This window comes from Ochlerotatus camptorhynchus, unplaced genomic scaffold (assembly GCF_037179485.1).
Source record: "Ochlerotatus camptorhynchus isolate MF236.1 unplaced genomic scaffold, CSIRO-AGI_Acam_v1.1 ptg000105l, whole genome shotgun sequence".
Classification (NCBI taxonomy): Eukaryota; Metazoa; Arthropoda; class Insecta; order Diptera; family Culicidae; genus Ochlerotatus; species Ochlerotatus camptorhynchus.
Window position 1 is genome coordinate 2,756,297 of NW_027040595.1, and position 26,825 is coordinate 2,783,121.

At 40.3% G+C, this 26,825-nt stretch overlaps 1 protein-coding gene across 1 annotated transcript in view; it reads left to right on the forward strand.

Moving 5' to 3' along the window:
• LOC135699305 (phenoloxidase 8-like) overlaps positions 1-15,534 on the forward strand; it is a 35,934-nt gene extending 20,400 nt beyond the window's left edge. Inside the window, exons 3-4 of the mRNA XM_065219549.1 lie at positions 14,963-15,221; positions 15,282-15,534. Coding sequence (XP_065075621.1) covers positions 14,963-15,221; positions 15,282-15,483 — 461 coding nt within the window. The 3' untranslated portion in view covers positions 15,484-15,534. The remainder of the gene's footprint in view (positions 1-14,962; positions 15,222-15,281) is intronic.
• Positions 15,535-26,825: the final 11,291 nt, after the last annotated feature.

The following is a 26,825-nucleotide window of genomic DNA, read 5'->3' on the forward strand; positions in this document are numbered from 1 at the left end:
CTGAAGTTAAATTTTGTATACCTAGGCAATGTTCACACATTTTTAACCAACACTGTTCTTTGGAGTTGGTGCAAAGAATTAAAAAAAAAACAAGTCTTAGAATGATTTCACATCAGCTGGAAGTGACTTTCTATCTTGAAGAGTTTTAAAAATTAATTTAACATTTTGGTGGTAAACACACACACAAACGGTATGTGTGCCACTCGTTCCTGCCAGAATGCAATGCTTAGAGCGGTTACTTGCAAACATTGAAAACCCTATTTTAGTTGCGGGATATTGATCCTTGAAAATGGCATAAACTTCTTGCAAATTACACAATACTAATCTTCGTTGTATATAAACCTTACCATCAACATTTTTTGTAATCGCGTTTTCCTAGACAGGCTCGGCTTATTTCGTCACTGGTATAGAAATCACGCACGAGTGATAAAGTTTCTTCTGCTAATGATGCCCTGTTCAGCTTTCTTCCTGGTGTCGTCATTATCCCCTTGTCCTCCTGTAGTGTTTTGGTCAGATCCGCCATATAATGCGAACCACCGAATTCCTTCGTTATTTTATATACCGACCAGCTTCTAGGTAAAGTCAAGAGAATGCGATACTTCTCATTATTATCATGAGTTTCTAGAAACTGTTTCTTGAGTTGCTGAGTGATTTCATCATCGTTTTTAGTAGGCACACTGTCAGTACTTCTGATCGATTGTAAACTAGGTGCTTCTAGTGACTCTGAAAATGAAGTTAAAAAAAACATATTTGACATTACTGTAAACACTACACTACATTTAAGCCTAAAGTTACAAAGTTTTCAGAATGCTATAATGTGACGTCATGCTTGTTTGACTCATGGCTACCAATGTAAATACATTTTGAAATACAATATTCACCTTGGCTGTTGACAGCAGGAACTCCGGATCGTCCAGCGGTGGGCTCTTCGGCTGCGGGTTTATACAGTTTGAGGTAGCAATTTCTGCATATTGTTTATTGCTTATTGTTTATTGAAAAATTCAACTGACAATTATTGTCTAAATGAATAAAACTTAAACTAAATAGTTACGGTCAACGGTACCGAAACGGCCAAGTAGCCGATGACGAAGCACGTCAGCTGATACATTGAAGTCGAACATATAAAAAAAAGTTGTTGAATTGCCGGCTGATTGCTCGAATTGGCTCGTGTTATGTATAATTCCGGCTCCTTGGTTCCAAAAACAGAAAGTCGCGTTGACGAAGAGACCTCTCAGGGGCATACATATTTAGCTGTGACAGCAGTGTTGGACAGTCAATGTCACCTGTAAGCAGCTTTCCAGCGAACATAGCTTGAGCAATTGACCGTCTCACCTCTAATGGTTCGATTCCCAGGAGACGGCAACGCTGCTCGTACGGTGGCAAGTTTGTTGGGTCACGCCAGTTGAGGAAACGAAGAGCATAACTCACAAACTTGCGTTGAACGGATTCAATTCTAGTGATCCAGCTAGCATGGAAAGGGCATCAAACAACTGAACTTGACTCCAATAAGGATCGCACAAGCGAGCAGTAGAGTGACCTGAGGCATAGCAGGTCACGGAACTCGTCGACAATTTTGAAAATAAAGCCCAATTGTCGATTAGCTCTGGAGATGATGTCATTGTAGTGGATTCTGAAAGTGAGTCTGCAGTCCAAGGTAACTCCGAGATCCTTTATGTGCTCTACACGAACAAGACAGCTTCCGTAGAGAACATAGTCAAACATGATTGGTTCGATTTTTCGGTGATAGGAAATAATGTTACATTTTTCTATGCTTAGACTTATCAAATTTCTTGAGCACCAGCCATCAAAAATACCTAACGTATTATGGAGATCCCAGCAGTCCGAGAGGCTTTTAATAATTTTGTAGATTTTCGTATCGTCTGCATAGAAAACGCGGCATCCTGATGGTATCAGCAAGGCGACGTCGTTTAAAAAGATCGAAAATAGTAGCGGTCCTAGGTTACTGCCTTGCGGAATTCCCGAGTTGTTTGAGAAAACATCCGATTCCGACGCGCCAATCTTGACATGTACATAGCGATTCACCAAGTAAGATCTGAACCAATCCACAGCAGTTGACGAGATGCCAAGTATCTCCAGCTTGGCCGGCAAGATATTATGACAGGAGCACATATCGTGGTAGGGGTAAACAATAGTTGCAATTTACAAACCTACGACTGGATGCCTTCCTTCAAATAACAACTGAAGTGCGGTAAAAAATCGGTAGAACTGTTTCAAACACACAGTTGGTACATGAGCGGGTCGGTTATCATCTCTTTTTGCTAGTGGTGGCGGGGGGGGGGGGGACACCCCTCACCATCCCTCTCCAAAGGGGGAGTTTGGTAAAGAGAGATGAAAAAACCGATTTGTACCTTCCTTAAAAGTTGTCCTAGCTCGCTTGTCTAATATCTATATACAATCTTCACACTGCCGTACTCTAACGGAACTATCAACTCTATGCTTTCATCTACTCCATCTATCGTATAAAAATTACCGCTACAGTCTGTTATTTGAAATTAGCATCTTCAACTAAGATATTATGGTCCACCGTGTCAAATGCAGCTTTTAGATTCATATACGCAGCATCGACTTGTCATCCTGAATCCATGCATCGCAGACAGTTAGAAGTGAACTGCACCAGGTTTGTGGACACGGAGCGCTTCGGGTAGAAACCGTGTTGTTCTGTGTCGATATAATTTTTGCAGCGTGCGAGCAGAGCACCATTTATGATGATCTCGAACAGTTTTGAGCAGGCACACAGGGAGGTGATTCTACGATAATTTATGACATTCCGTTTATCTCCTATTTTGTGCACTGGGAACATATAAGAAAGTTTCCAGTGGCAGGGGAACTCACATTGCTGTGCGAGAGATTATAGAATGGAATATGCTGAATCCTTACGTGAAGGACGAACCTGGTTGATGTTGACAAAAGTAATTTTGTTTATAAAGTTTTGATTTTTCTGTTTTACCGAACTGAATTTTGGCTCTTTGAAAACAAGGCTTGGATTTTATAGAATATAACTTACTGAATCCATACGTGAAGGTTGATATTCTCAATTTTTGAGAAAATCGAGTTTAAATTCACAAAAGTACGTATTTTCATATAAACTTTGATTTTGTGTTCTGCCAAGTTAAATTTCGGCTCCGATCTTTGAAAAATAGACTTGGATTTTATAGAATGAACCCTGCTGAATCCAAACGTCAGGGTTGAATTTTTGAATTTTTGTGAAAACCGAGTTTAAATTCTCAAAAATACGTGTTTTGATGGAAGATCGGGTTTTCTGTTCAGCCCAGTTGGGTTTTTGCTTCGTCCTTTGAAAAATAGGCTTAGATTTTAAAGAAAAGAACATTGCTGAATTCATACGTGATGGTACATTTATTGAAGCATGCACATTTTTATATAAAGGAAACTGGATTTAAATTCACAAGTAGGTATTTTCATAGATTCTATAACATTCCCCAGAAAACCATTCCTCCGAAAACCATTCGCCAGAAAATCATTCCTCAGAATCTCATTCCCCAGAATGTACCATTCCCCAGAAAAAGTATGCCATGTATTAGATTGACTATTTTTGTTTATTATAGTCACTCTTTTCGCGTATATAAAAAATAGTAAAACTTCTTAATGGATCAAGGGGTTTTCTTTTTTTTTTTTGAAAATATAAAATTACGAGACGGTTCTCATAATGATTATAAAAAAAACTTTTATTGCACTAAACCATTTGATTACACTTCTCACTTAATGTTAAAACTGAACTGACTGAATTTTGCCTCAGCGGTCATACTTATGCCCTACTTCTGCTAGCACTGCATAATTCTAATTTCTGCTGACGCTTGATGCTCGATGAACTGGAGTGGTTGCGTGGTCCGATGTGTTGCTACGCGGTGCATTGATGACACCGCTAGTTTATATGGAAATGTGTTCCGTGATTCCTCCGGGGGGTGAAGAAAGGACGTCCTCGTCCTTGTTGTGTTTGTTGTCGGATGTGACTTCTGATGACTTCTGCCTTTTGTTCCTTGACTTTGATTGTTGAATCTTGATGGTGAACTTTCGTTTCCGAAAACACACATAGATAATTACTCCTGTTATAGCGACTGTTGAAATTGACAGCCCTCCTAGCATGCCGAAAATCCAATTTTGATGATTGTATTGCTTAAGGTTGATAAATTCCAATTGATGTCGGTTCTCCTTGGTTAAGATGCTGAGCGTTGGAATGTCATGATGTTCTACTATAGTTCGGTTGATTATTAAACTGGGAAATGCGCCTTGCAGTTCCTTGGTGCTACCAGATTCTTCTTGTGATGTGAAAATCTGGTCGTTTATTGTTATACTGCAATTGAAAAATTTTATCAAAAAATTTCCTGAAAGGGTCCTGTTGTGTGGTCCACAGCTTGAATGCATGTATAAACTTTTGGCGTTATTGATAAGAATGCTGTTGTCCGAAATCAGACTAGTAAACGTGTTAATTTCCTTCATTGCATTGCAATGGCTTATGATTCCCGTAATCATTGAGTGTGTGCAATTATCCTCCAATAATTGCATGTATGTTGTCCGTTGGATATATTCTTCTGGGTGTGAAGTGGTAAAGATGTCATGATTTGATTTAACTACAAATGTTGGTAGGTTGGTAATGATGGTATCGTCGACGATTAGCGGAAAGATTTGGATGATTTCTGATTGAGATTTCTGTAGTTCTGGTATCTCCAGAATGTATAGTAGTAAATCGTTTTGTATTGCGATTTTCGGGTTCACGTAGTCCAATGCTTGTTCTGGGTATCGTGTCTTAATTCCTTGCTCATGCAATAGTGATTCAATATGTAAAATTTCCTTTAAAGTAAGTAGTTTATTGTTGGGTAGAGAAATACGCGTTCTAAGTATTGTGTCCTGGATTTCCGTGATGATGCTATTAAGGGTGTCCATATACAGCAGTAATTTGATAGCTTCATATTCCTCGAGCAAGATTTTGCTTTCCAAGTTCTGCTGAGCAATAAGTTGATTGACTGTGTTGCTGATATCGGCAATTCTATTTGAAATCATTTGGTTAACTTGAATTTGTCGGTTATTCTCTTGGATGAGATCGTTTGTTGTTCTATTAATGATGCGGAGGTCATCTGCATCAGGGCTTCCGGCTAGCCACTTCCAAGCTGATCCTAGGGCATCCCAGCGCCTTTTCCTTTTCCGTTCCGCTGGTTTTATCTGCAGAAGGTTACTATGCAGCTCCCTACTCTTTCGTATGACCAACTGGGAAATTGGTAAATTATCGTCTAATTTCCTAGCTATTTTGTTAATTAGATTTACATTTGTTTCAATGACGGTAATATTTATTGGATGGACAATTTTTATCAAGCCTGTTTGAATTTTGCATTCCTTGTGTTGTACTAAAAGTATTGGGTCCTGATGAAGGTTCCGTATTTCCATTTTTGATTCTGTCGTTACTATAACAGCCAAGACAATGATGATAAGGTAGCGGCATAGGTATATTCCAGTGTTCTGTAATTTAGATTTCTAAAGTTAGGACGTTTTCTTCAGCCTTTTAATTTTGTTTTTATGTCTTTTAATGTTTCGTTCGTTTTTGAATGTTTTATGGGTAATATCGTGTGCCTTAGTTTCATTTGCCCTAGGTTGTCTTTTTGATCTGATATTAGGGATTACAAAGACTTCCTGATTTTCTTCGATTGTGGGGGGGTCTTCCTTATTCGTATTTTGTTTCCTTAGTTTGTTTTGTGACTTATACATGTTTATCCTAGCTTCTCGAAAAACTTTTTCGGCATTATTGACTATGTCGATTGGATTCATATTATTGTTATTGTTAAAGACTATCTCGTTTGGGGTGAAGGAAGTTGCAGAATGAACTGAATTATTATATAAGGCTACAGATAATTTTACTATAGATTTTGTTCCCATATTTTCAAATTTGTGTTTGTTACTGTTAAATATTTCAATTATAGTTGAATGTGTCCTTTCTATCTGGCCATTAGACTCAGACGACGATGCATAGGCTAAAGACGATCCTGCTTGTGAAATAAAGTTCCTGAATTGAATGGACTGGAATGTAGTTTCATGGTCTGTTATTATCAGTTTTGGTATGCCAAATGAAACGAAATACTTAGTTAAGGCTTTTTGAACATCAATGAGGTTTTTAGCTTTCATATAAAATAGTTGTACATGCTTGGAGAAAGAATCAATGAGAGATAGAAAATTACAATTGTCCATTATAAAAATGTCCATGTGTACGCGTTCCATGGGCTTGTCAGTGATAGGGCGCGGGGAGATTTTAATATTATACGGCTTGCGCTCGTATTTATGCTTGTTACAAATCTTACAGGAATTGATGTACATATTAACGAATTTATGCATTTTTGGAAAGTAATAAGAACGTTTTAACTGAGACATTACTTCTGCAATGCCTCTGTGGGCTCTCTCGTGTTCATTTACTATTAAACGATTTTGTCTTTCCTCGTTCTGCACGTCTTCGACAAGGTTACTTGCAAAAACAAAATGACCTTTCTTGTCAAAGTGTTGTTTGAATGATTCTTGAATAAGAAGCATGATAGGTTCGGACGCTAAAATAGCCGTTTGCTTACCATTATGATATAGTTTCAAAAATTGTGTTATGTCCTGCGTCGTGAAGTTGGGTTGTGTTACGATTGTCCTCTTATGGTTTCCAAATAACGTTTCCTGGATAACTGTGGCAAGCCCTGATGTCCGAAATATTAGTTGATTCTTGTAGTAGTTTATTGGTTTGTCTACAAAGTGGATATAAAAATCATTAGAATCTTCTCCAGAGTGAATTGTATCGTTATCGTCGGATGGTTCATCTTCTATAGATATGGTTGGTTGTATGTCTTCGTTGGTACCTAAAATGGAAGATTCTGCGTTATTATCAGTATAAATTTCGTTTAAATTAGCCTTGACTGGGCGCTCGGTAAGCGCGTCTTTTTTGCCTGCAGTGGAAGAATTTGTGTTACTTTCGATCTTTGTTTCGTTATTGTTAATCTCCAAAGGACGTCGACTTAAGGCATCGGCTACTACATTAGCTCGTCCTTCCTTATACTTTACATCATAGTCATAATTTTCAAGGTCCAATCTCCATCTAAGAATTTTGGGGTTTTTGTCAGATGTCTTGATAAATATCAATGGTTTATGATCGGTTACGAGGGTGAATTTGGCACCATAGAGGTAAGCTTTAAATTTGTTTACAGCCCATTTTATGGCTAATGCTTCTTTTTCATTGGTAGCATAACGGGACTCTGTGTCTGTCAGTGTTCTTGACGCGAATGCTATAGGCCTTTCAATACCTTTTTGCATTTGCGAAAGCACTGCACCCAATGCGTGGTCTGACGCATCCGTTGTTAAAATGAACGGTTTGTCAAATTGTGGGTATGCTAGTACCTGATCGGTTGAAATGATGTTTTTTAGTGAATTAAATGTATTTATGTATTGTGGATCTTGAAGGTTTAAGGTAGTATCCTTTTTTAAATACTTCGTCATATATCTAGTAATTTTTGAAAAATCTTTAATGAAACGACGGTAGTAGCTTGCTAATCCAAGAAACTGTTTTATCTCTTTTTCCGTTTTTGGAATGGGCCAATTTAAAATTTTTTCTATTTTCTCGGGGTTTGGCTTTACGCCATTTTCAGAGATAATATGACCAAGGAATTCAGCTTCCTTTCTTAAAAATTCACACTTGTCTAATTGAATTTTTAAGTTAAATTCTGAAAGGCTCGTCAAAATAAGAGCTAGATTTTTTAAGTGTTCATTCAAGTTTCGTCCAACGATAACAATATCGTCAAGATATACATAGCAAATTGTGCCTATGTAATCCCCAAGTATATTGTTCATTGCCCTCTGAAAGGTGGCGGGGGCATTTTTCAGACCAAAGGGCATTCGTGTGAATTCGAAATGGCCCTTATCAGTGGAGAATGCTGTCTTTTCCCTGTGTTTTGGATCCATTTCGATCTGGTGGAATCCAGATTTAAGGTCCAGCGTAGTGAAATAAACAGACTTTCCAAGGTGATCGAGGATGTCTTCTATTTGTGGCATTGGGTATTTATCGTCTACAGTCTTTTCGTTCAGTTTCCTGTAATCGATAACGACACGTATTTTACGTTTACCAGAGGCATCTGGCTTTTTTGGTACTACCCATATCGGCGAGGAGTATGGGCTAGTAGAATGGGAAATTATACCGTTATCTAACATTTCTCGGATCTGTTCTTCAACGTCCTTTCTAAAATGGTGTGGATAACGATAACTTTTGGTGTAAACCGGAGCATCATTGTCGGTTATAATTTTATGTTTTATAGCAGTGGTCGAAGATAATTTTTCTCCTTTGCGCAATAAAACTTGTTGGTTTTTTAAAATCAGATCAATTAGTTTTGATTTCTCTAATGAAGATAGATGATCAGTCCTGATGAGTTCGCCTATTTCCTCGTAATTCAATTTATGTGTTGATTCCATGGGGATAGGGTCAATTGTTTCGAAATTATTTATTGTGAGTTGGAGACTCGAAAATTCTGGTGGTTTCTGTTCAGTACTTAGAATGTTAATAGTAGTTTTAAAATTCTCTGCTCTGTATAAACCCGGTTTCACAAAGGAGTTGCTATTCAAATTTTGAAATTCGGGGACAAACCAGTCACCATTATTTAATGTTTTCAAAGTTACTGTGTGATGGTATTCAGGTGTTTTAGAGGGGAAGAATTTAAAAAATTTAATGTTTTCTCTTTTTAATAGTAGCGTTTCGGTTTCAAAATTAAGTTTTGACTTAAATCTTGCAAGTGTTTCTGCGCCTAATATACCGTCAAAAAATTCATGAAATTTAAATTCATAAAATGATAATGGAGGGAGGTGCTTAAAAATTTTTAGTTTTCCCTTATTTTCAATTGTATGATTTCCAGAAACATTTGTGATAGAAGTACTTATGGGTTTTGGACGAGTGAGTAAACCTGGGGAAATAATATTTTTATTTGCGCCTGAGTCGATCAAAAGTTTGATAATTTTGTTTGTTTCTGGGTGTTTTACTTCAAGATAAGGGAGAAAATTCATGTTTCGTTTTGTGTATTGATTTTCATTTGAAAATTTACTGCAACCTCTTGTTCTGATTCGTTTTCTGATTCTGAATCATGTTCAGAGTCCAATTCTTGGTTATTTATGAGTTTTTTATTGAGTGTCAATCGACTTCTGATTGAGGGGTCGATTTCCATAGGTGTTGTTGAAGATTTAAATTCCGGTTTTTCGGAATTTTCAGAATTCCTTTTAAAAGTCTTTTCTGAGAATGTTGAATTCTGTTGATTTTGGTTTTTAAATTTTTGTTGATTTTGGTAGCTGAGTTTTCTTGAAGGCAATTTATCAGACATACATGCTGCGGTTAGTTCTTTGGATTTGAATTTGCAGAGGAATGCGTAGGCATCCTCGATGTCGTTTGGCCGCGCGGCCTGAGCGTACCCAAAATAGGGTTCTCTTAAGCCGGCGATAAATGCAGCTAAGCAATCTTCATCGATAAACTCATTAATAGCTTGCCAGCTATTCTTGTAAATTTCCTTTTGCTTTGCCAGCGTTTTTATGTTTTGAACTAGGTCTTTCGTCCTTTGGTAATATTTTTGGACAGACATTCCGTCACTCATATGGTTCTGCCAAAGTTGACATTTGTACGTGGACAGCTCTTGTCTGTCCCCGAGTGCATTCGTCAGAATTTCTTTTATGGCATTAAAGTCTTGCGGGTTACCAGAAAGGCAAATAATGTCTTTCGCTTTCCCTTGAATTTTGTTTGTCACCGCGGTGACGTACATATTGAAAAGGGTATCATTAACGCGATCACTAAACAAATTTAAGGTATTTTCGGCTGTTGTCAGCCATGCCGACAACTGTTTCCTATTACCCTCAAACACAGGTAAGGATTTAATAGGGTCTGGAATTTTATATAGGTGCTCCAGATTCACACCAGTATGATTTTGCTGTTCTGCGGGTGCTACCGCAGGTGCTACGTTTTGCAAGTTGTCGATCACTCGCTGCTGACGGTTTTGATTTTCATTCAACTCTTTTAGCTGCTGCATAATGCTAGCGAGCTGGTGAGTTAATTGCTCCATTTCTGAAGATATTTCGAGGTTTTCAATTAAGGGTAATGGAAACCTAATTGGTATGTGAGAATGCTCTCCTGATTCGTGGGAAGAATCGCTCTCTTCTGAATCAGAAGATTCTGATCTGGAGAATAGTTTTCTTGCTCTTTTCAAAGCACTAATCTCACGTTTGAATTTTGGCATTCAGGGGGTGATTTATTATTTAGAATCAGACGTTCTCTTAGAACTCGTCTGAATCTTCCAAAATAGCAATTCTCTAAGAACTTTGCTAATTCTGGTTAGGAAAAAAGCTTCTCTAAGAACGGCCTTATTCCTTACGACAAGTTGAACTGACTTTTACGGTACACCTCTCTCTCAGAACGGGTATAACGTACAAATCGATTTTAATTTGTCGTGCGATGAGAACACAAAAGAGGTACTCACCTTGGTTGCTGTCGTGTGTCGCGGGTTCCTCTGTTGTCTGGTGACGTGCGGCGAAGCCTCTACTCCAACCACCACTCGGATGAAATCGGATGTTTTCACTTCTCACTGTGTTACTCGCGGGCCTACTTTAATTCGGATTTACGAATCCGTATTTTTGCACTGTTTTTCACGCACTTTTCAACAAAGACCGGACGGCTGCGCCAATTACGAGACGGTTCTCATAATGATTATAAAAAAAACTTTTATTGCACTAAACCATTTGATTACACTTCTCACTTAATGTTAAAACTGAACTGACTGAATTTTGCCTCAGCGGTCATACTTATGCCCTACTTCTGCTAGCACTGCATAATTCTAATTTCTGCTGACGCTTGATGCTCGATGAACTGGAGTGGTTGCGTGGTCCGATGTGTTGCTACGCGGTGCATTGATGACACCGCTAGTTTATATGGAAATGTGTTCCGTGATTATAAGAAAAGGAAATAATTAATTCTTTGGATGTACGATAAAAAGGGAATATTCCCTTCTTTTAATATAGAAGGAAAATATATAATCAATAGTTTTTCGCAAGGGATACGGGGGTGTCCACGTTGAAATTGCGACACACAAAATTGATTCGCAAAATTCGAGTTTTCATCCGATTGCCATCAAATTTCCAGGGATTGAGAAATAACTATTAAACTTCATTTTACCATTTTACTCGTATTTTATTTACAGTCCATACGCAAATGCCCGCACCTTGGCCTTAACCCCGGCTATAAGATTCTGCACAACCTGTGAATCAACCGTTTTTTGCATGTAAACCCATACTTTCTTCAGTTCCTCGACTGTCTTCACTACCTTAGGTCGTTTAATAAGGTGCTGCTTCATAATCGCCCAGTACTTCTCGATGGGGCGGAGCTCCGGAGTGTTGGGAGGGTTGAACATTTTCGGCACGAAATTGATCTTATTGTCCGCATACCACTTCAGCACGTCCTTGGAGTAGTGGCATGAGGCCAAATCCGGCCAGAAGATTGTTGGGACGTTGTGGGCCTTCAGGAGAGGAAGCAGCCGCTTCTGGAGGCACTCTTTTATGTACACCTGTCCGTTCATCGTGTCCTGGGTCACGAAAGGTGCACTCCGCTTCCCGCACGTGCAGATGGCTTGCCAAACCAGGAATTTCTTCGCAAATTTGGACATCTTCTGAGTGCGGACATGCTCCGGAACGCTGAACTTATCCTTGGCCGTGAAAAACAGGTTGCCGGGGATCTGTTTGAAGTCGGCCTTCACATATGTTTCGTCGTCCATGATGCAGCATTCAACTTTCGTCAGCATGCTGAGGTACAACTTCCTGGCACGGGTTTTGGCGGACTTATTCTGCTTCTCGTCGCGATTAGGGGCCTTTTGTACCTTGAACGTTCGAAGCCCAGCCTTAGTTTTGGCCTTCTGGACAAAACTTCGGCTTAGGTGCAGCTTCTTAGCCACATCCCTAACGGAGGCGTTCGGATTTCGGTTGAAGGCCCCAACTACGCGGTTGTGATTTTTGGTGTTGTACGGAATACTTTTTCCTTCACTTCTGGGCTTCCGATCGGTGGTCAACCGTTCCTCGAACCGCTTAATCACTCGCGACACCGTGGAATTCGCGATTCCCAACGTTTTAGCGATGGAACGATGCGAGAGATCCTTGTTCTCGTGATGAATGCGCAAGATTTTATCACGCACGAGCTGTTCTTTCGACTCCATTTCCGCGAGTTTTGATCACAGGACTTTAAAACTTGCAGGATGTAAATAATGCACTATGAACCAAATCCACCCAAATTTTCATTAAATTCTACCCAACGGTTAAAAAGTTAGAGCAATTTCATAGTGTGGCAATTTCATCGTGGACACCCTTTAATGCCCATTTTTGTCATAGAAAAAGGTTGTGTTAGATCATGTTCGTAAAACAAATTCATGAAAGAAGGATACATATGTGGTAATATAGTAACAGGTTTCCTAATGACTACTGACTACTGATATTAGGCAGAATATAACTTTACAACAAACACGTGTGGGTCGAATTAGGATTTATCCCAGGCTACTATTGTAGAAAAACGTAATTGATAGATATTGGGCGGAACGCGTCGGAATGTTTAGAAAAATAGGGCGCACGCTTGATCCGGTTTAAGATACATTGTTGACTGCTTTCGGGAACGTGATTTCATTTTAATAACTTGTTTACTTGTTTAACCATTGAACGTCGCGTGAAAGTGGAACTTAATGAAGGCATCAGTGCTTTTTCGTAACTTTTAGTTTTCGGATTAGAAAAATCATCGGTTGCAGGACAGTGTTACCGATTTATATTGGATAATCCAAAGCTATGTTGATCATTATAACATTAAATTTTGAATAACAAATGATAAGACAATCTTATTCAAATGTCGTAATAATACCTCTGACCAAGGAAAAATGATTTATATAGTTTTCATAAAAGTTGACGATACAAATACTAATGAGGAAAGGAATTCCGCATTTCCTTTTCCCAAGTCCTTTTCCTCTCCTTCCCTTCCCTTCTTCTCTTTTCAGAAAGCGAGTAATGGCGCTATAACCATATGCCATATAGGGCTAGGACAAGAGTTAGTGCTCAGGTCCCAACCGCTAGAAGAAAATGGTAGCGAGCAAGGGCGCTATAACCTAGGCGAATACAGCATTCCCTCCGTATAGGTTACGTCCGCACACCGCTCTCTGTTGTCCTTCGACTGAGGTCGGCTGGATCGATTGAGGGATGGCAGTGGGTTGGCGGTGCCGTCCACGCTTGTACGGAGGGAGGACTGTACGCTCGAACACAAGGGGTAAATACCTGTGTTCCATCCCAGGAGATCGGACAACCAAGGAGTGTACATTAACTTTCTTAGCTCTGTCACTCCCAACGATTTATATAGCCTATTTTCAAATCCTGCATACGGAGCGGTTGGTACGGTATGTCCCCGCTCTTTGATTACCTGTGGATTAAATGTTAACCACTGTCTATACTTATTAAGTAGACATGGTAAACATTCACTTCCACAAAAATTAACTAAACGCTACACAGTAGGCCTGGCCGCTTTATTGTTTGTTTCACATCCTTGATGTGCAGCAGGCATTAATAATGACAAGAAAAATGATAGATGTATCATTTTCCAGGATTCTTTCAAGTACTGGCTGTGTATGTGTAGACTAGACTAGACTAGACTAGACTAGGGATACGGGGTAATGCCCATTTGGGATAATAACGTGTGAAATAATGTTATAAATTTGTAATCGGTAGTTCAACGTTCCATGCACCGATATTTTTAATCCATCACGAGAAATTCTTCAACTCAGGTTGAACAATTCTTCGATAAGGTTTAACAGTTTCCGACTGGTTGAATTGGATTGCATAATAAACCCTTTGACTTTTAAAATCATGAACGAATGGCTCGAAAACTTGAAGGTTGTCTTTTTCTAAAGAGCTATAAAATGGTTTGGAAATACATAGTTCCATAAAAGTAATGAATAAGATATGCATATTAAGCTGTTCTGTAATATAAAACTGAAATATAATATCAAATAACAAAAAAAAAAAAAAAAATGTGGCAAATTACTAATTTTATCATCTTTTCTGGGGAATGGTACATTCTGGGGAATAGTATTCTGGGGAATGTTATAGAATCATTTTCATATCATTTTGGATTTCCTGTTCTGCCATGTTATATTTGAATTAGGAGGAACTATAGAAAACAGATTTTTTTTTATAAAAACTATTACGTTTGTGGTATTCCGCTTGATGGTTTACCCGGAATTTATCAAAAGTCAAGAATCTGTTGCTTTGATCCTTTTGATCAACATTAAATAAAACCAATGTTCTTCCTTGAAAGGATGAAAAAACTTATGAGCGAAATGTCTTGTTGATAACCCGAGTGTTACACAAAATAAAATCAATGTTTATTTCTCCTGTTATGCATTACTGTCAAAAATCACGGCTTCAAAGAAGTATAAAACTAAAACCTAAGAAGCAATGTAAACGTTTGAAATGTACGGTTTGGGTGCGATGTAAAACAAATTTAGAATATTTTTTTTGATTTACCCCCCCTCGACTGGTGGCGAGCATTGAGTGACAAATGAAAAACTTGTGATTTGTACCGGCCTTATTATTCAAAAACAAGCAGCTCGAATCAGGGACCACATTTCGCAGCTCAAAACGATCTTTGTTTGTACCAACGCTTGTATGAAAAAGTTTTCGCTTCGACCTACGCAATGTGGCCCCAGTTTGACAGACCATTTTTTGACATACAATCGCGACTAAGTCCGAAGAAAATCGAATGAGGTTGAGCTGCGTCATTGATCAGACCTGGTATGTTGATACAACAATTATGAAAATTGCCCAGGATGAGTTGCAGCCACAGACAATTTGTTCGGAATAATTCGCATAATGGTTAGAAGTATCATAACTCTTGATCAATCATCATAGGTTCTAGCACCTATTTTAGTGAACCCCGGTGCCAATACGATCGTCCGCCGTTCGGATCAATCCAGCGTGACGATCCCGTACGAGCGAACGTTCCGTGCCGTTGGAACGAGCTCCACGCCCACCAACGCCAACGCACTGGCTCAGTTCCGATTCTGCGGTTGCGGATGGCCACAGCACATGCTCATACCGAAGGGAGCCACTGGTGATGGCGTCCAGTTCGACATCTTTGCCATGGTTTCGGACTATACCATCGATGCGGTCAACCAAACCCAGGATCCGTAAGTTCTATTCAAATTTCTCGATCAATCAAACTCTAACGGAAGCATTTCACCCCACAGCGCTGCCCCATGTGACGACGCTCACTCGTTCTGCGGTTTGCGCGATAAGCTCTATCCGGATACTCGAGCCATGGGCTACCCCTTCGATCGGAGCACCGAGGCAACCGTGGAAACTTTGCAGGACTTTGTCAGCCCCAATGCGAACATGGGGACTGGAACCATCCGGGTTAGATTCAGCAATACCGTCATCGCACGCACTTGAATTCTTTTCTAGTAAATGAAAAAGCCATAAAGGTTTGTAAGCTCAAAATCAAGTTTAAATAAATCGATTCAACTTAATCTTTAACATGGTTCTCATTTTGTAATCAATCACTTTACTGTTTCACTTAGCACTTTTGATAAAGCATTTGGATCAATCTCCCACTGTTCGTTGATGGGCAGCCAGGATGTGAAGGCCGATATGGGGTTTTGGTTTGGCTGATCCCGGTACGATGGAGCGTTGACAATTTTATTCAATGTGTTCACCAGTATGCCGATTGATTGTCCGGGTTGATAAGAGTTGTGTTTATCGTCGTATGTTGAGTCCGTCAGTAGAACGGACGGCACCCAAACTAGCCACAGCAACGTTACGATAAGATGCATGACCGCAAAGATTGAACCACAAAGTTAGACTGAGTGTTTTGTTGGTTCTTTTTTTTAACGTAGGCTTAATTTGGTTCAGCTTAATCAGCTGTTGCTTTTAACACTATTGAGAACATACCCGAGGCATGCACCTCGTTGCTCTATGTTTTGTGGTAAATTGAGGAATATGCAGCAGAGTATACTCTTACTGGGAACGGTGACAACATTTGAATTTATTTACATTTGTTCGTTTAGTTTCAACGATTTCAAAGCTTCCTTTGAAAAAAAATGTTCAAACATTTATCAATTGTGAAATATTTGTTTTTGATTGAGGGCAGTGTTCGGAAAATTTCCTTCATTGAGCCCTCCTGAGAGAATTTACTCCCGTGTGAATTTACCATTGAGATTATCATGCATATCCACGCACTCATACTCATCACAATGCCAAAAAACTCGTTCCAGATTAAAACTTATAAATAACACCCAAACATCAATTGATAGCATGCTCAAGTATGTTTGGTTAGTTTTCCAATGTCAGAAAGTTTGTGATCCAGAAATCTCATCGGTAATTATTGCGCAGCTGAGGAGCAAGGCAAAGCTCATTGGTCAATAATCTCACATACGAGATTTGACTTTTTGAGATTTTCCGAACACTGATTGAGGAAAAATCTACTTAAAGAAACTGATTATTCTATTATATCGGGAGATTTTATTTCAAATTTAATAATTGACTATATCTTAAAAAGTTGGTAAATAAATCCCTGTTTTGCTAAAAAGTGCTTGGGTTTTTTTTTATAATAGGCAGTTTTATTTAATGTACACTGTACAATAGACTGATGTAAAATTTGAAATTTTTGCTCCACAGTGCTCAAACTGTTCCAAATTGGACCCTGATTAGCCTCCCAAAATTTGAACTCATTTAGTGAAAAACTGACTTGGCACAAACTATTTAAAGTTTATATGGGAATTACTATGGAGAAACAATAATTTCGGTTCATATCTATCTCAATATTCACCAGTTCACTCTACTTTAGAAAACGATAGCTGAGCTTATTGAAAATTTTCTCAGCTACAACTTTGTTAAAGATTACTTTTCGATCAAATGTAAGAAACAAAAATTAATAGTGATTCAAGTCACTGATGTCTTATGATAATGCTCAATCAACTGTTCAGCAGGCAACATTAGTGATTATGGCGCGTAGAATAGAGGACAAAAATCATGGCTACTATGTCACACTGCAGAATACAGTGTTGCCCACAATACAGTTGCTTAATCTTACCATAAGATTATCAATCTCTTAAACAATTTTTTTTTTTTTTTTCCTTGGATTTGTTTTCCGTCGATCTTGTTTTCCGTGCTGAGCACCAATGCTACCGACGCCAGGAAGGCAGCTCCCACACCTGGACCCTACCTATCGACCCACCAACTCATGAACCGGGGACCAACGGCTTTACTTCCCTTCCGAAGGAAGACGTGATCAGAGATGTTTTGCCTCAGAACATCCCGGCGGCGCCGACTGGGATTGAACCCAGGCCTGCTGGGGTGAGAGGCAATCACGCTTACCACTACACCACCGGCGCCGCTATTCTCTTAAACAATTAATAACTATTTAATTTGACGTTTGACTGAAAACGATTTTCTGCAAAGTTATAGCTGATAAAAACTCTCATAAGAATAGTAATATAATTTGTTAACAGTACAATATGTAAAAAGGCTAGAAGACAATGAACAAAAAGTGTTGTTTTTTCATAGTAATTTCCATATAAACTTCAAATGCTTTGTGCCAAGTCAGTTTATTATCAAATGAGTTTAAACTTTCGGAGGCTAATCAGGACCCGATTTGAAACCGTTTGAACACTGTAGAGCGAAAATTTCAAATTTTGCATCAGTCTACTGTACAACTTTGTATCAGACGTCATTTAGATTAGATTAGCCGTATATTGCTATGATTTATTGAAAAATCCTGGCATAAACTTGGTTCATTGTCCCTAGTGAACAATTTTGTGATGTTTCGTCAGTTGGCGTGGAACTGCTCCCTTACTGCTTACTGCTTCCGACGAGATGGTTCGAATGCACTCACAACTCGCATGGCCTTCCTGAACGTTCTGTTCAACTTCGCTTGATTCAATTTGGTTTCCGGCACTGAATTCCATGGTGGACCTCCAAACCTAAGTATTGACGAAGGTACGCTAGCCAGAAAATGTATATTGCTTGATTTAGAACTGTTGTAGCATTTTCTCTTTTTCCTACTGTTAAGACGAGGGTGTCAGCAATGACAACAATCTCGTCACCTTTGGCCATCTTAAGCGTCGGCACCCCGTCGTTCCATAGCGTTGGGCTATCACCTGAAGTGATGTGGCCAGAAACTGGCTTTAGTCAAATCTCATGATTCGATTTATAAAATCCTATCCTAATTTATAAGAAGGATTCAATCTTACCATAGGTGGATAAATTTTGGTGTTTTACAAGCAGACAAGTAGAGGCAAATTGCTGTTTTAGCAATAAGGTTCAATTTACTTTGATGCATTTTCGAAAAATTCAAATGCAGTTTTTTTTACGCATCATTTCAGATTGCAAAAAGCTCTGTTGCAATATATCTACTAGCATTAAATTGATCCATAACTTTTTGTGTTGACCATGAATAAGGCAATAACGATAAAATTAATAATTTTTCACTTCTTGCAGTGGATGCATTGGAAAACTTTTCCTTCATGTTTTCTAAAACTTCTTTGAGTTCATTCACTTCGTCAGCCTCAGACTCGAAGTTGAAAAGATTCTTTTTAATACCTTCGTTGATTTCACGGTGCTTCTTTTCGGGGTAGTGGATGTAGTTGAGTTTTCCCACGTCTATCGGTGATACATGGATTCCTGCAATGCCTCGGTTGAATATCTCGATGTTGACTGGTTGAGTGAATTCTATGAAGTAACTGATGTCATTGGTGGTACAGTTGTAAGGCTTTCATAGCTCGGTACGACAGGTACTATCACTGTAGTTGGCATCCTTGAGCTTCCGGCAACATGCTGTTCCTCGTTTGAGATGAAAAGAGCTTGTTTATCAACACGAAGACGGCAAGACGTGCAAATGCGAAAACCAGTATTCAATCATGATGCTTCAGAATATCCAATCGATTTTAATTTCTGGATGGTAATATTCGAAATATTCCTCAGCTCTTTCGAGCACTTGACTTCCTCGAACGGCCGAATGCACCTGATAAAACATGCTCGTTTACTCATGTTGCTTCTTGTATTAAAAATAAAATAAAAATTATAATCTTTAAAAATGATTTAATTGAAATACAACTGAAGGTTATGCTTACCTTTTAACCAAATGCTGTTACACTTATTTCCTATGATAACTTTTTAAGATGTATGCGGTAAAAAGCAATCTTTGTGATCAACTGCTTGTTTTCACCATTCAAACTCATTTAAGTATCAGATCGATAGGTACAATTTCTACATTAGGTACAGACAGATGTTTTTGGTGTTCACTACTGCAGTGTTGAGTATTTGACTTATTACCGTTAAGATCACTGATACAACTATGCAAAATTCAAGACAATGAATAAAAAAGAAAATTAAAAAATCGTCAATTTGAATGGAATTGCTTCTTCAGTAAGGGTCGCTAGTTTGAACTTTTTATCACTTTTATTTAGTTCCAGCTCAATATTCATCAAACGAATTTTTTAGTTTTGTTAGTAACGATAGCTTTTCATGGTATCAGATGTAATGAATCCTAACTTTTCAATAGGGCCTGTGTAGAAAAACACTAATGAAATAAACATACCTATATTGCAAAAACGGCTTGCTTGATTGCTATGGTGTCTTCGGGAAAGCTGTGCAAAATTAAAATGCAATTCTTGAAAAAACATACACGGTTGAAAAACATGTGTTTTAAATAAAAATGTAAAACCGTGAAATTTTCAAAAAAACAAAAAATTACTTTTTTGTTTTTCTGTTTACCATCACCAAACTTTGCCAGTTTATTGCAAACATTATGAACTTCAATGAGGCTTTTTTTATAACATATATATTTTTTTTCATTGAAACAAACGAATTTTTTGCAGTGTATATTTTTAACATTATTTCCAAAATACTATCTACAACTTTACTCAAGACACCAACAAACCGTTTCAGCAATATAAGTTTTTTGACGTAGGACTACGTCTTTGATTTTTATATGGGGGTACACTTTGTGAAAACCGAAAATGGAACATGTAACAAATTAAGAAAGATTTTGAACGATAATAACTCAGCTGCCCCTGGTCTAATTTCAATAATTTTATCACCAATCGATCAGAAATATGGCTACGCATCCGAATGTTGATTTTCAACAAGAAACTATTGAAAAACTGGGAAATTTCCAGCATTGTCTAAAAGCGTCGAATTAACTAACAAATCCACCAATTACCTACATGCATATGCTGCTTCCCCAGCACAGCCGTCAGAGAGTAGTAAGTAGACGAAACAAGTCGAAGTGGAATTCACCTCCGATTCTCGGGCGCGTGCGAATAGGGAGGATGGAATTGCGTAATATTTTGCACACTCATCGCCATACTCAGAACCACACGCTTCCAACGACCACACCACTGTGTGGTGGTGTTCGGTCGTCGAAATTAGTAGCAGAAGTAGCAGTGCTTTTGGCGTGTGGCGTTGAAAATTGTTCTCCAGTAACAACGAAAGGCTGTCTGCAAGCAGCGAGCTGCAGAGCCCACATAAGCAACCATCAAAGGAGGAAGAAGCTGCACTGCTATGCTATGGATCGGAATCAGTAGCTCTTCTTGAGTCGCTGCGGGTCGGTCATCTATGCCAAGCGTGTCACCCTCGCTCCAAACGACATACAGCTCGACAGCCTCATCCGTGTTGGACATCCAGCTCAGAATTACTCAACCATCATTTTTTTTTTACTTTTAATGTTCTATATTTCTTGAATTTGTGTGGTTTACATGTATTACTTATCAAGTGACACAGACGCGTCTTTTCAACTTTAATTCCTTTGAAATTTCAATTATTATTAATTACAGTTCCTAGTCCTATCAGGCCTGTTTTAAGAATGACCACCTTGGTGGGATTGGTTTGTTTTAAATTTGAAAAAGGAGACTACTTATAACTACTATTTACAACTATAACTAACCTACAACTACTATATACACCTAATCTACTATATACAAATTGCTTATCAAAGCATGTTCTGATAAATTACATTTTTGTGCAAATTTAGTCTTAATTTCGTTTATTCTGGAATCTATCTTGGCAATGCCTGCCTCTTCGTGTAAATTTGTTATTCTAGTGTCGAAAGGACGATCAAGAACCACCATCACACCGGAGCTGCGTAGAGGATCGCAGGTGCTCTGATTTGTTTGTAGACGGCCAGTTTGTTCACCCTTGAGAGGCGGGATCTGCGGTAAATCAGCGGATACAGACATCTAACCAAGGCAAAACACTTGACTATAGTTTTCTCTACATGCGCACGGAAAGGGAAGCTTTTCATCAAACAACATCCCGAGATAGGTTACTTCGGCGGACTACTCAACCCTTGTGCCATCCATGATTACAGTACAAGATGGAGCCGGTTTTAGTTTGGGCGATTGCCTATGGAGGAACATGATCGCTTGTGTTTTGGAGGCATTGATTTTGATTTTCCACGTGGTGGCATAATCAGCAAAGGCGTTAAGGCATCGTTGAAGTTTGTTCGTTATTTCACGAGGCATCCTTCCTTTGACGGCTATTGCGGTATCATCTGCGAACAGGAAAAACACGCAACCGTCTCCGAGGGGAGGAATGTCGGAAGTGTAAATGCTATAAAGCAAGGGGCCCAGCAGACTGCCTTGCGGGACTCCTGCTGGGATGGAAAACGTGTCTGAAAGACAACCATTCAACGATACCTTAAACGACCTTTGCTGGAGGTAGTTACGGGTGATTTTAACCAGGTGTAATGGGAAGTTGAAGTTACAAAGCTTGTACACAAGTCCGTCATGCCAAACATTGTCAAACGCCTTTTCAACTTCTAACAAGGCCATGGCTGTGGACTTGGATACAGCTTTGTTACTTCGGATGTTATTCATCACCCGTACTAGCTGATGATTGGTAGAGTGCCCCTTTCTGAATCCAAACTGTTCCGGAAGGAGATTGTTGCTTTCCTCCACAAACTTGGGCAAGCGATTGAGAATGAGTTTATCGAACAATTTGCTCAGCGCTGAAAGGAGGCTGATTGGTCTGTAGCTTGAAGACAATGTTGGATCCTTACCGGGTTTGCGGATTGGTATGATTTTTGCTACTTTCCAGATGCTTGGAAAGTAGTGCAGTTCCAAACATCTGTTGAAGATAGCGGTTAAGAGAGACTGCACTTTCATGCTGAGTCTCTTCAAGATCAAGTTGAATATACCGTCAAACCCGGGAGCCTTCATGTTCTTGGTGCATTTCAGCGCTGAGCAAATTTGTTTAACTGTAATCATATCCGCCGAAGGCACGACACAAGGGGAGGCATCTAGGTTTTGAACGCATTGCGCAACCTGATCTTCGAGCGGACTTTGGATAGTCGAGCCAAGCAAATACAATGAAGCGACATGCTTGCCGATCGCATTTGCTTTCTCCTGTGGGGTGATTAAAAGCCGATCGTCATCATTTTCGACTCTGAGAGGTGGAACGGGTTTGGGATGAGTTTTCAGGACCTTGGCTACCTTCCAGAATGGTCTGGAGCGGTCGTCCAGATTCTGGACAACACGCCCGAAACTTTCATTTCGGAGTGAGTCCATTCTGGAAGCAATCTGCCTGTTCAGATCGGCCATATCACGTTTTTTGCCCAGGTCTCCAGTCCTCTGAAACTGGCGTCTACGCACATTTCTCAATCGCATCAATAATTGGGTGTGGGAATCAATAGCAACAAACTTACCCCTCACAGGAACTTGTCGAACGCATGCCTCGTCAGCCTCGGATATGGCCTGTTGGAGTCCTTCCAACGCCCGGTCGATGTCATCTACGGTGTCGAGCAGTGGATTTTCATCGATGTTGCTGTCCACCATTCGTCCGTACTGCACCCAGTTGACATGGTGGTAGTCTTTACGCAGGCAGCTTCTAGCAGGAACCACGTTGACACCAACTTCAGTCACCACCGGTTGGTGGTCGGAGCTGAGATCGTTGTGCGCCTTCGGCTTGGATAGTCCGATGTTTGACAGGCGTGGAGGGATTTCCCGCCGGAGAGATGAAAGTTGGTTCATCCGGAAATTGCACAGTGTACAGTCCATGTTGTGCGTGGTCGAACAATAGACATCCGTTGCGGTTCCTCTAGTAGTTCCGCCAAGCTTCATGGCGGGCATTCAGGTCACCCCCAACGATGAATCGGGAGCTAGTACGGGTGATGGCGGTCAGGTCCTTCTTGAATTGGATTCCTAATTCGTTGCTTGCGGTACACTGGCGTTGGCAGTAAACAGCGATGAACCGGACGTTTCCAGTTGGTGATTCCACCTCCACACTAATGGCCTCGATGATAGAAGTGCGGATGTGGGGCAGAGTGCAAAACTTGATTCCCTTTCTGACGATGACCGCTACACCACCCACCTGGAGCTGGTGCGATCAAGCCGGATAATGTTGTGGTCAGGCAACCAGAAGCTGTCGCCGGACTTTAGATGGGTCTCGGTTAGAAGGCCCACGTCGATGCTGTGCTTGCGGAGGAAGTCGGCAAGCTCAATCTGTTTTGCTTTTACAGAGCAAGCGTTCCAGGTAGCGATGGTTAGCGGTTTAGACACCATACTGGATGATGAACTTACCGAGCACTTGGATCTGTTCGGGCTTATTGCGGCACTTACGTAGAGCACCGGTCAGGTTGACGAAAATTTCCATCAGTTCATCCGCTGAAAACAGATCGGGGTTGTTGTTTTGCGCTGGTTGTTGTCTCCAGAATCCAGGGGGTGATGGAGAGCTTTGGCCAGCAGAATCACCAGAAGTTGCTTGAGCGGAATGCACCGCGAATTCGCTTGCCTTTGCTGAGGAGCACGAAGAGGCGGGAAATCCTCCGTCCGAAATGCCGGGACTTTGTCCTTCTTGCGTCCTGGTTGGTTGTTAGTTGCCGCCTGTTTTCAGATGCGTTTGAAGTCCTCGCGTTTGGAGCACTGTCTGTCGGAACCTTGGTGAGCACCACCACAGTTGGCGCATTTTAACGCCACGGCTCCATCCGCAGGGCAGTCGGAAGTGGCGCGGTCTTGAGCGTAATTGCCACAGCGTGGCTTAATGTTGCAGTTGCGGGTGCCGTGTCCGAAGTACAGACACCGTTGGCACTGAGTCACATCACGATGGCCGCCACGGTATGGTTCCCAGCGGACGATGATGGAATTGATGGAGCGGATGGCTTTCAGCGCGTTGAGCGTCACCGTTCCCTTCTGGAAGTGTACCAGGAAAAGGCTATCCGGATACGCCGTCACATTTTCGTCCTTCCTTGTCATCCGATAGACGGCACTTGGGGCCAGCTTGTACCGGTCTCTGATTTCAGCTTCGATAAACTTCGGGTCGAAGTTTGGTAGGCCCCTAATGACGGCCTTGAATGGCTTCTCACCGGGAATGTCGTGGGTGAAGAATTCCACCTTGGGAGTCCTCAGGTGGGCGACGACCAAGTCATACTCCGCTTTGGTACGAAGCACACCTTGGTGCCGACTCTGCCCAACTTGTATTCGGCTTTAACGCCCAGCGTCGCTAGATCTGCGATGAGCTCATTAAGATGGGCATTTTTCACTACCAATGGAGGTAGTTTCACTTTTGCCGCACTCGGGCCGGCAGAATTTTTGTTACCGATGGCGTCGCTGAAATCACCGATGTCGCTGGCGTTTGTCGCAGTGACATCGGACTGGCCTCGATTCTTCTTCCTCTTTTTGCTGCGTTTTTCCAACACAGCTGGCTGGATATTCCCATCCATGGGGAGAACAGCAAACCTGTTCGAGGTAGGCACACCGGAGCTTCCTTCACCGGGGTTCTGGACCTTCGCCGGGCTTCGCGACCGATGCTTCCCCATTTCGGGGCACGCACACACGCACGACAAACCACGAAAGAGAGAGCGCGAAGACTATCGCCACGAACTTTTCAAACAACTCGAGAGACCGAGCTAACACCGAACTGAACTGCTTGCCGATCAAGCAGAGAATGTACTTAACCATCACCATAAAACGGTCTTTTTAAGGGCCACCAAAAATTTGTTAAGGTCATCAATTCCCGCAAACAGCTAGCTATCAAGGCTCAACCTGTCTATAGAAGGTGTGGAATTGTTTTTCCTCGGCTTTCATTCCGCACGATTCGTTTCTTTCGTTTAATCAATCACCTTTGTAGTGATGTCGAAAAGATTGTTTCAATCGGCGCTTACATATGAAATTTAATGTGGATTATAGATTTTTTTGTTTGTTACAGAACTAGCTAGGATTTGTTTTACTTCACAAAATTGCTTTCGAGTGTTAAGACATCGTCTCCCGCAAAGTTTACATTTTTCCCTCTACCAAAACATACATCAGGGCTAGATAGATCTCCACAGGATCTATAGAATACGCGCAATTTCCAAAAACCAAAATGCATTACGAAAAGAGGTCAGGTTTCGACCAATAGCAGATAGATTTTAATTCCAAACAAGCCAAACGATTGGAAATTTATATACCAATCTGCTAAAATGAACACTAGGACACTATTGAAAAAATACCAAATGTCCAACTGTTGCAATGGTGATCAAAATTATCACCAAATGTCTGAAAACAGCGCATTTCCTAACACAGACTTAGAAATCGAATTCGATGCGGTCCCACTGAACGGTGCTCATTCAATCACCGTAAGTGGTGGTGTCCAGTCCAGCAGCAGCAGTAGTAGCAGCAGCAGCAGCAGCATGAGTGCTTTCAACAACAACAACAATGAAAGGCTGCCTGCAAGCAGCGAGCTGCAGAGCTCATATTAGCAACCATAGAGAAGGAGGAAGAAGTCCCACCGCTAGGCTAGGATCGGAATCAGAAGCTCGTCGTGCTCAACTCAGATTACTCAACCATCACTACAAAACGGTCCTTTTCAGGACCACCATAAATTTGTTAAGAGTATTAATTGGACATTTGTCAAGGTCATCAGTTCTCGCAAGTAGTTAGCTATCAAGGCTCAACCTAGTCTCTATAGAAGGTGTGGAATTGTAGGCCCGAATGTATTGGTGAGATTAATCATAGTCCGACCATTTTCCAGAACACGCTGGTAGGAAGTGTTGAAAATCCATATATAATTTGAGAGAAGTGGGAATAATTCGCTTTGGGTGTATATTCAGTCCCCAGAAAGCCAATGAAATCAAATTTGTGAGAAAATTAGCTCTCACGAGTTCAATCTCTCGAAGTCCCTCCTTTTTTACATATTCTGCACAAACGATACTTTCCGCCCCACCCCATTCATATAATTCGGAAGGAAATCCTGTGAGGGGTGAATTGAATACACTTTAATACCAAAATGCACAAAACTTAAAAATTCATAATTAAAAAAATCAAAATACACCTTCTAAAGTCGGGTAGATGAATCGAAAATACTCAAGTTGACAAGTTCCTTTAATTCTTTGCATCAAATTTCGCTTTGAAATAAATACTACAAATATGATACGCTTACAAATAAAAAACGGAAAGAGTAAAGATAATTGATGATTGATCAATTAAAAGAACTAAATGTTCACATTTGTTCCGTCCACTAGCGGTCCTACGTCACGCTTCCGTTCGTGCCCCTAGGCACAGACCCTTCTATTTTTACCTCATTAGTACTATTTTCACACAGGCCCTGTTAGAAAAGTAGTCGTGATTCAATTTGAAGAACTGATAACACAAATTGGCATCTTTACTAAAAAAAAAAACAACTGTGCAAATTTTCATCAAAATCGGAGCCGACAAATTAAAAAAAAAAATAAAGATTCGTCAATCTGTAGAGAATTGCTCAATATGAAAATAGGCTTAAAGACAATGATCGAAAAGTTATGTTTTTCCGGTTTGTGTAAAGTC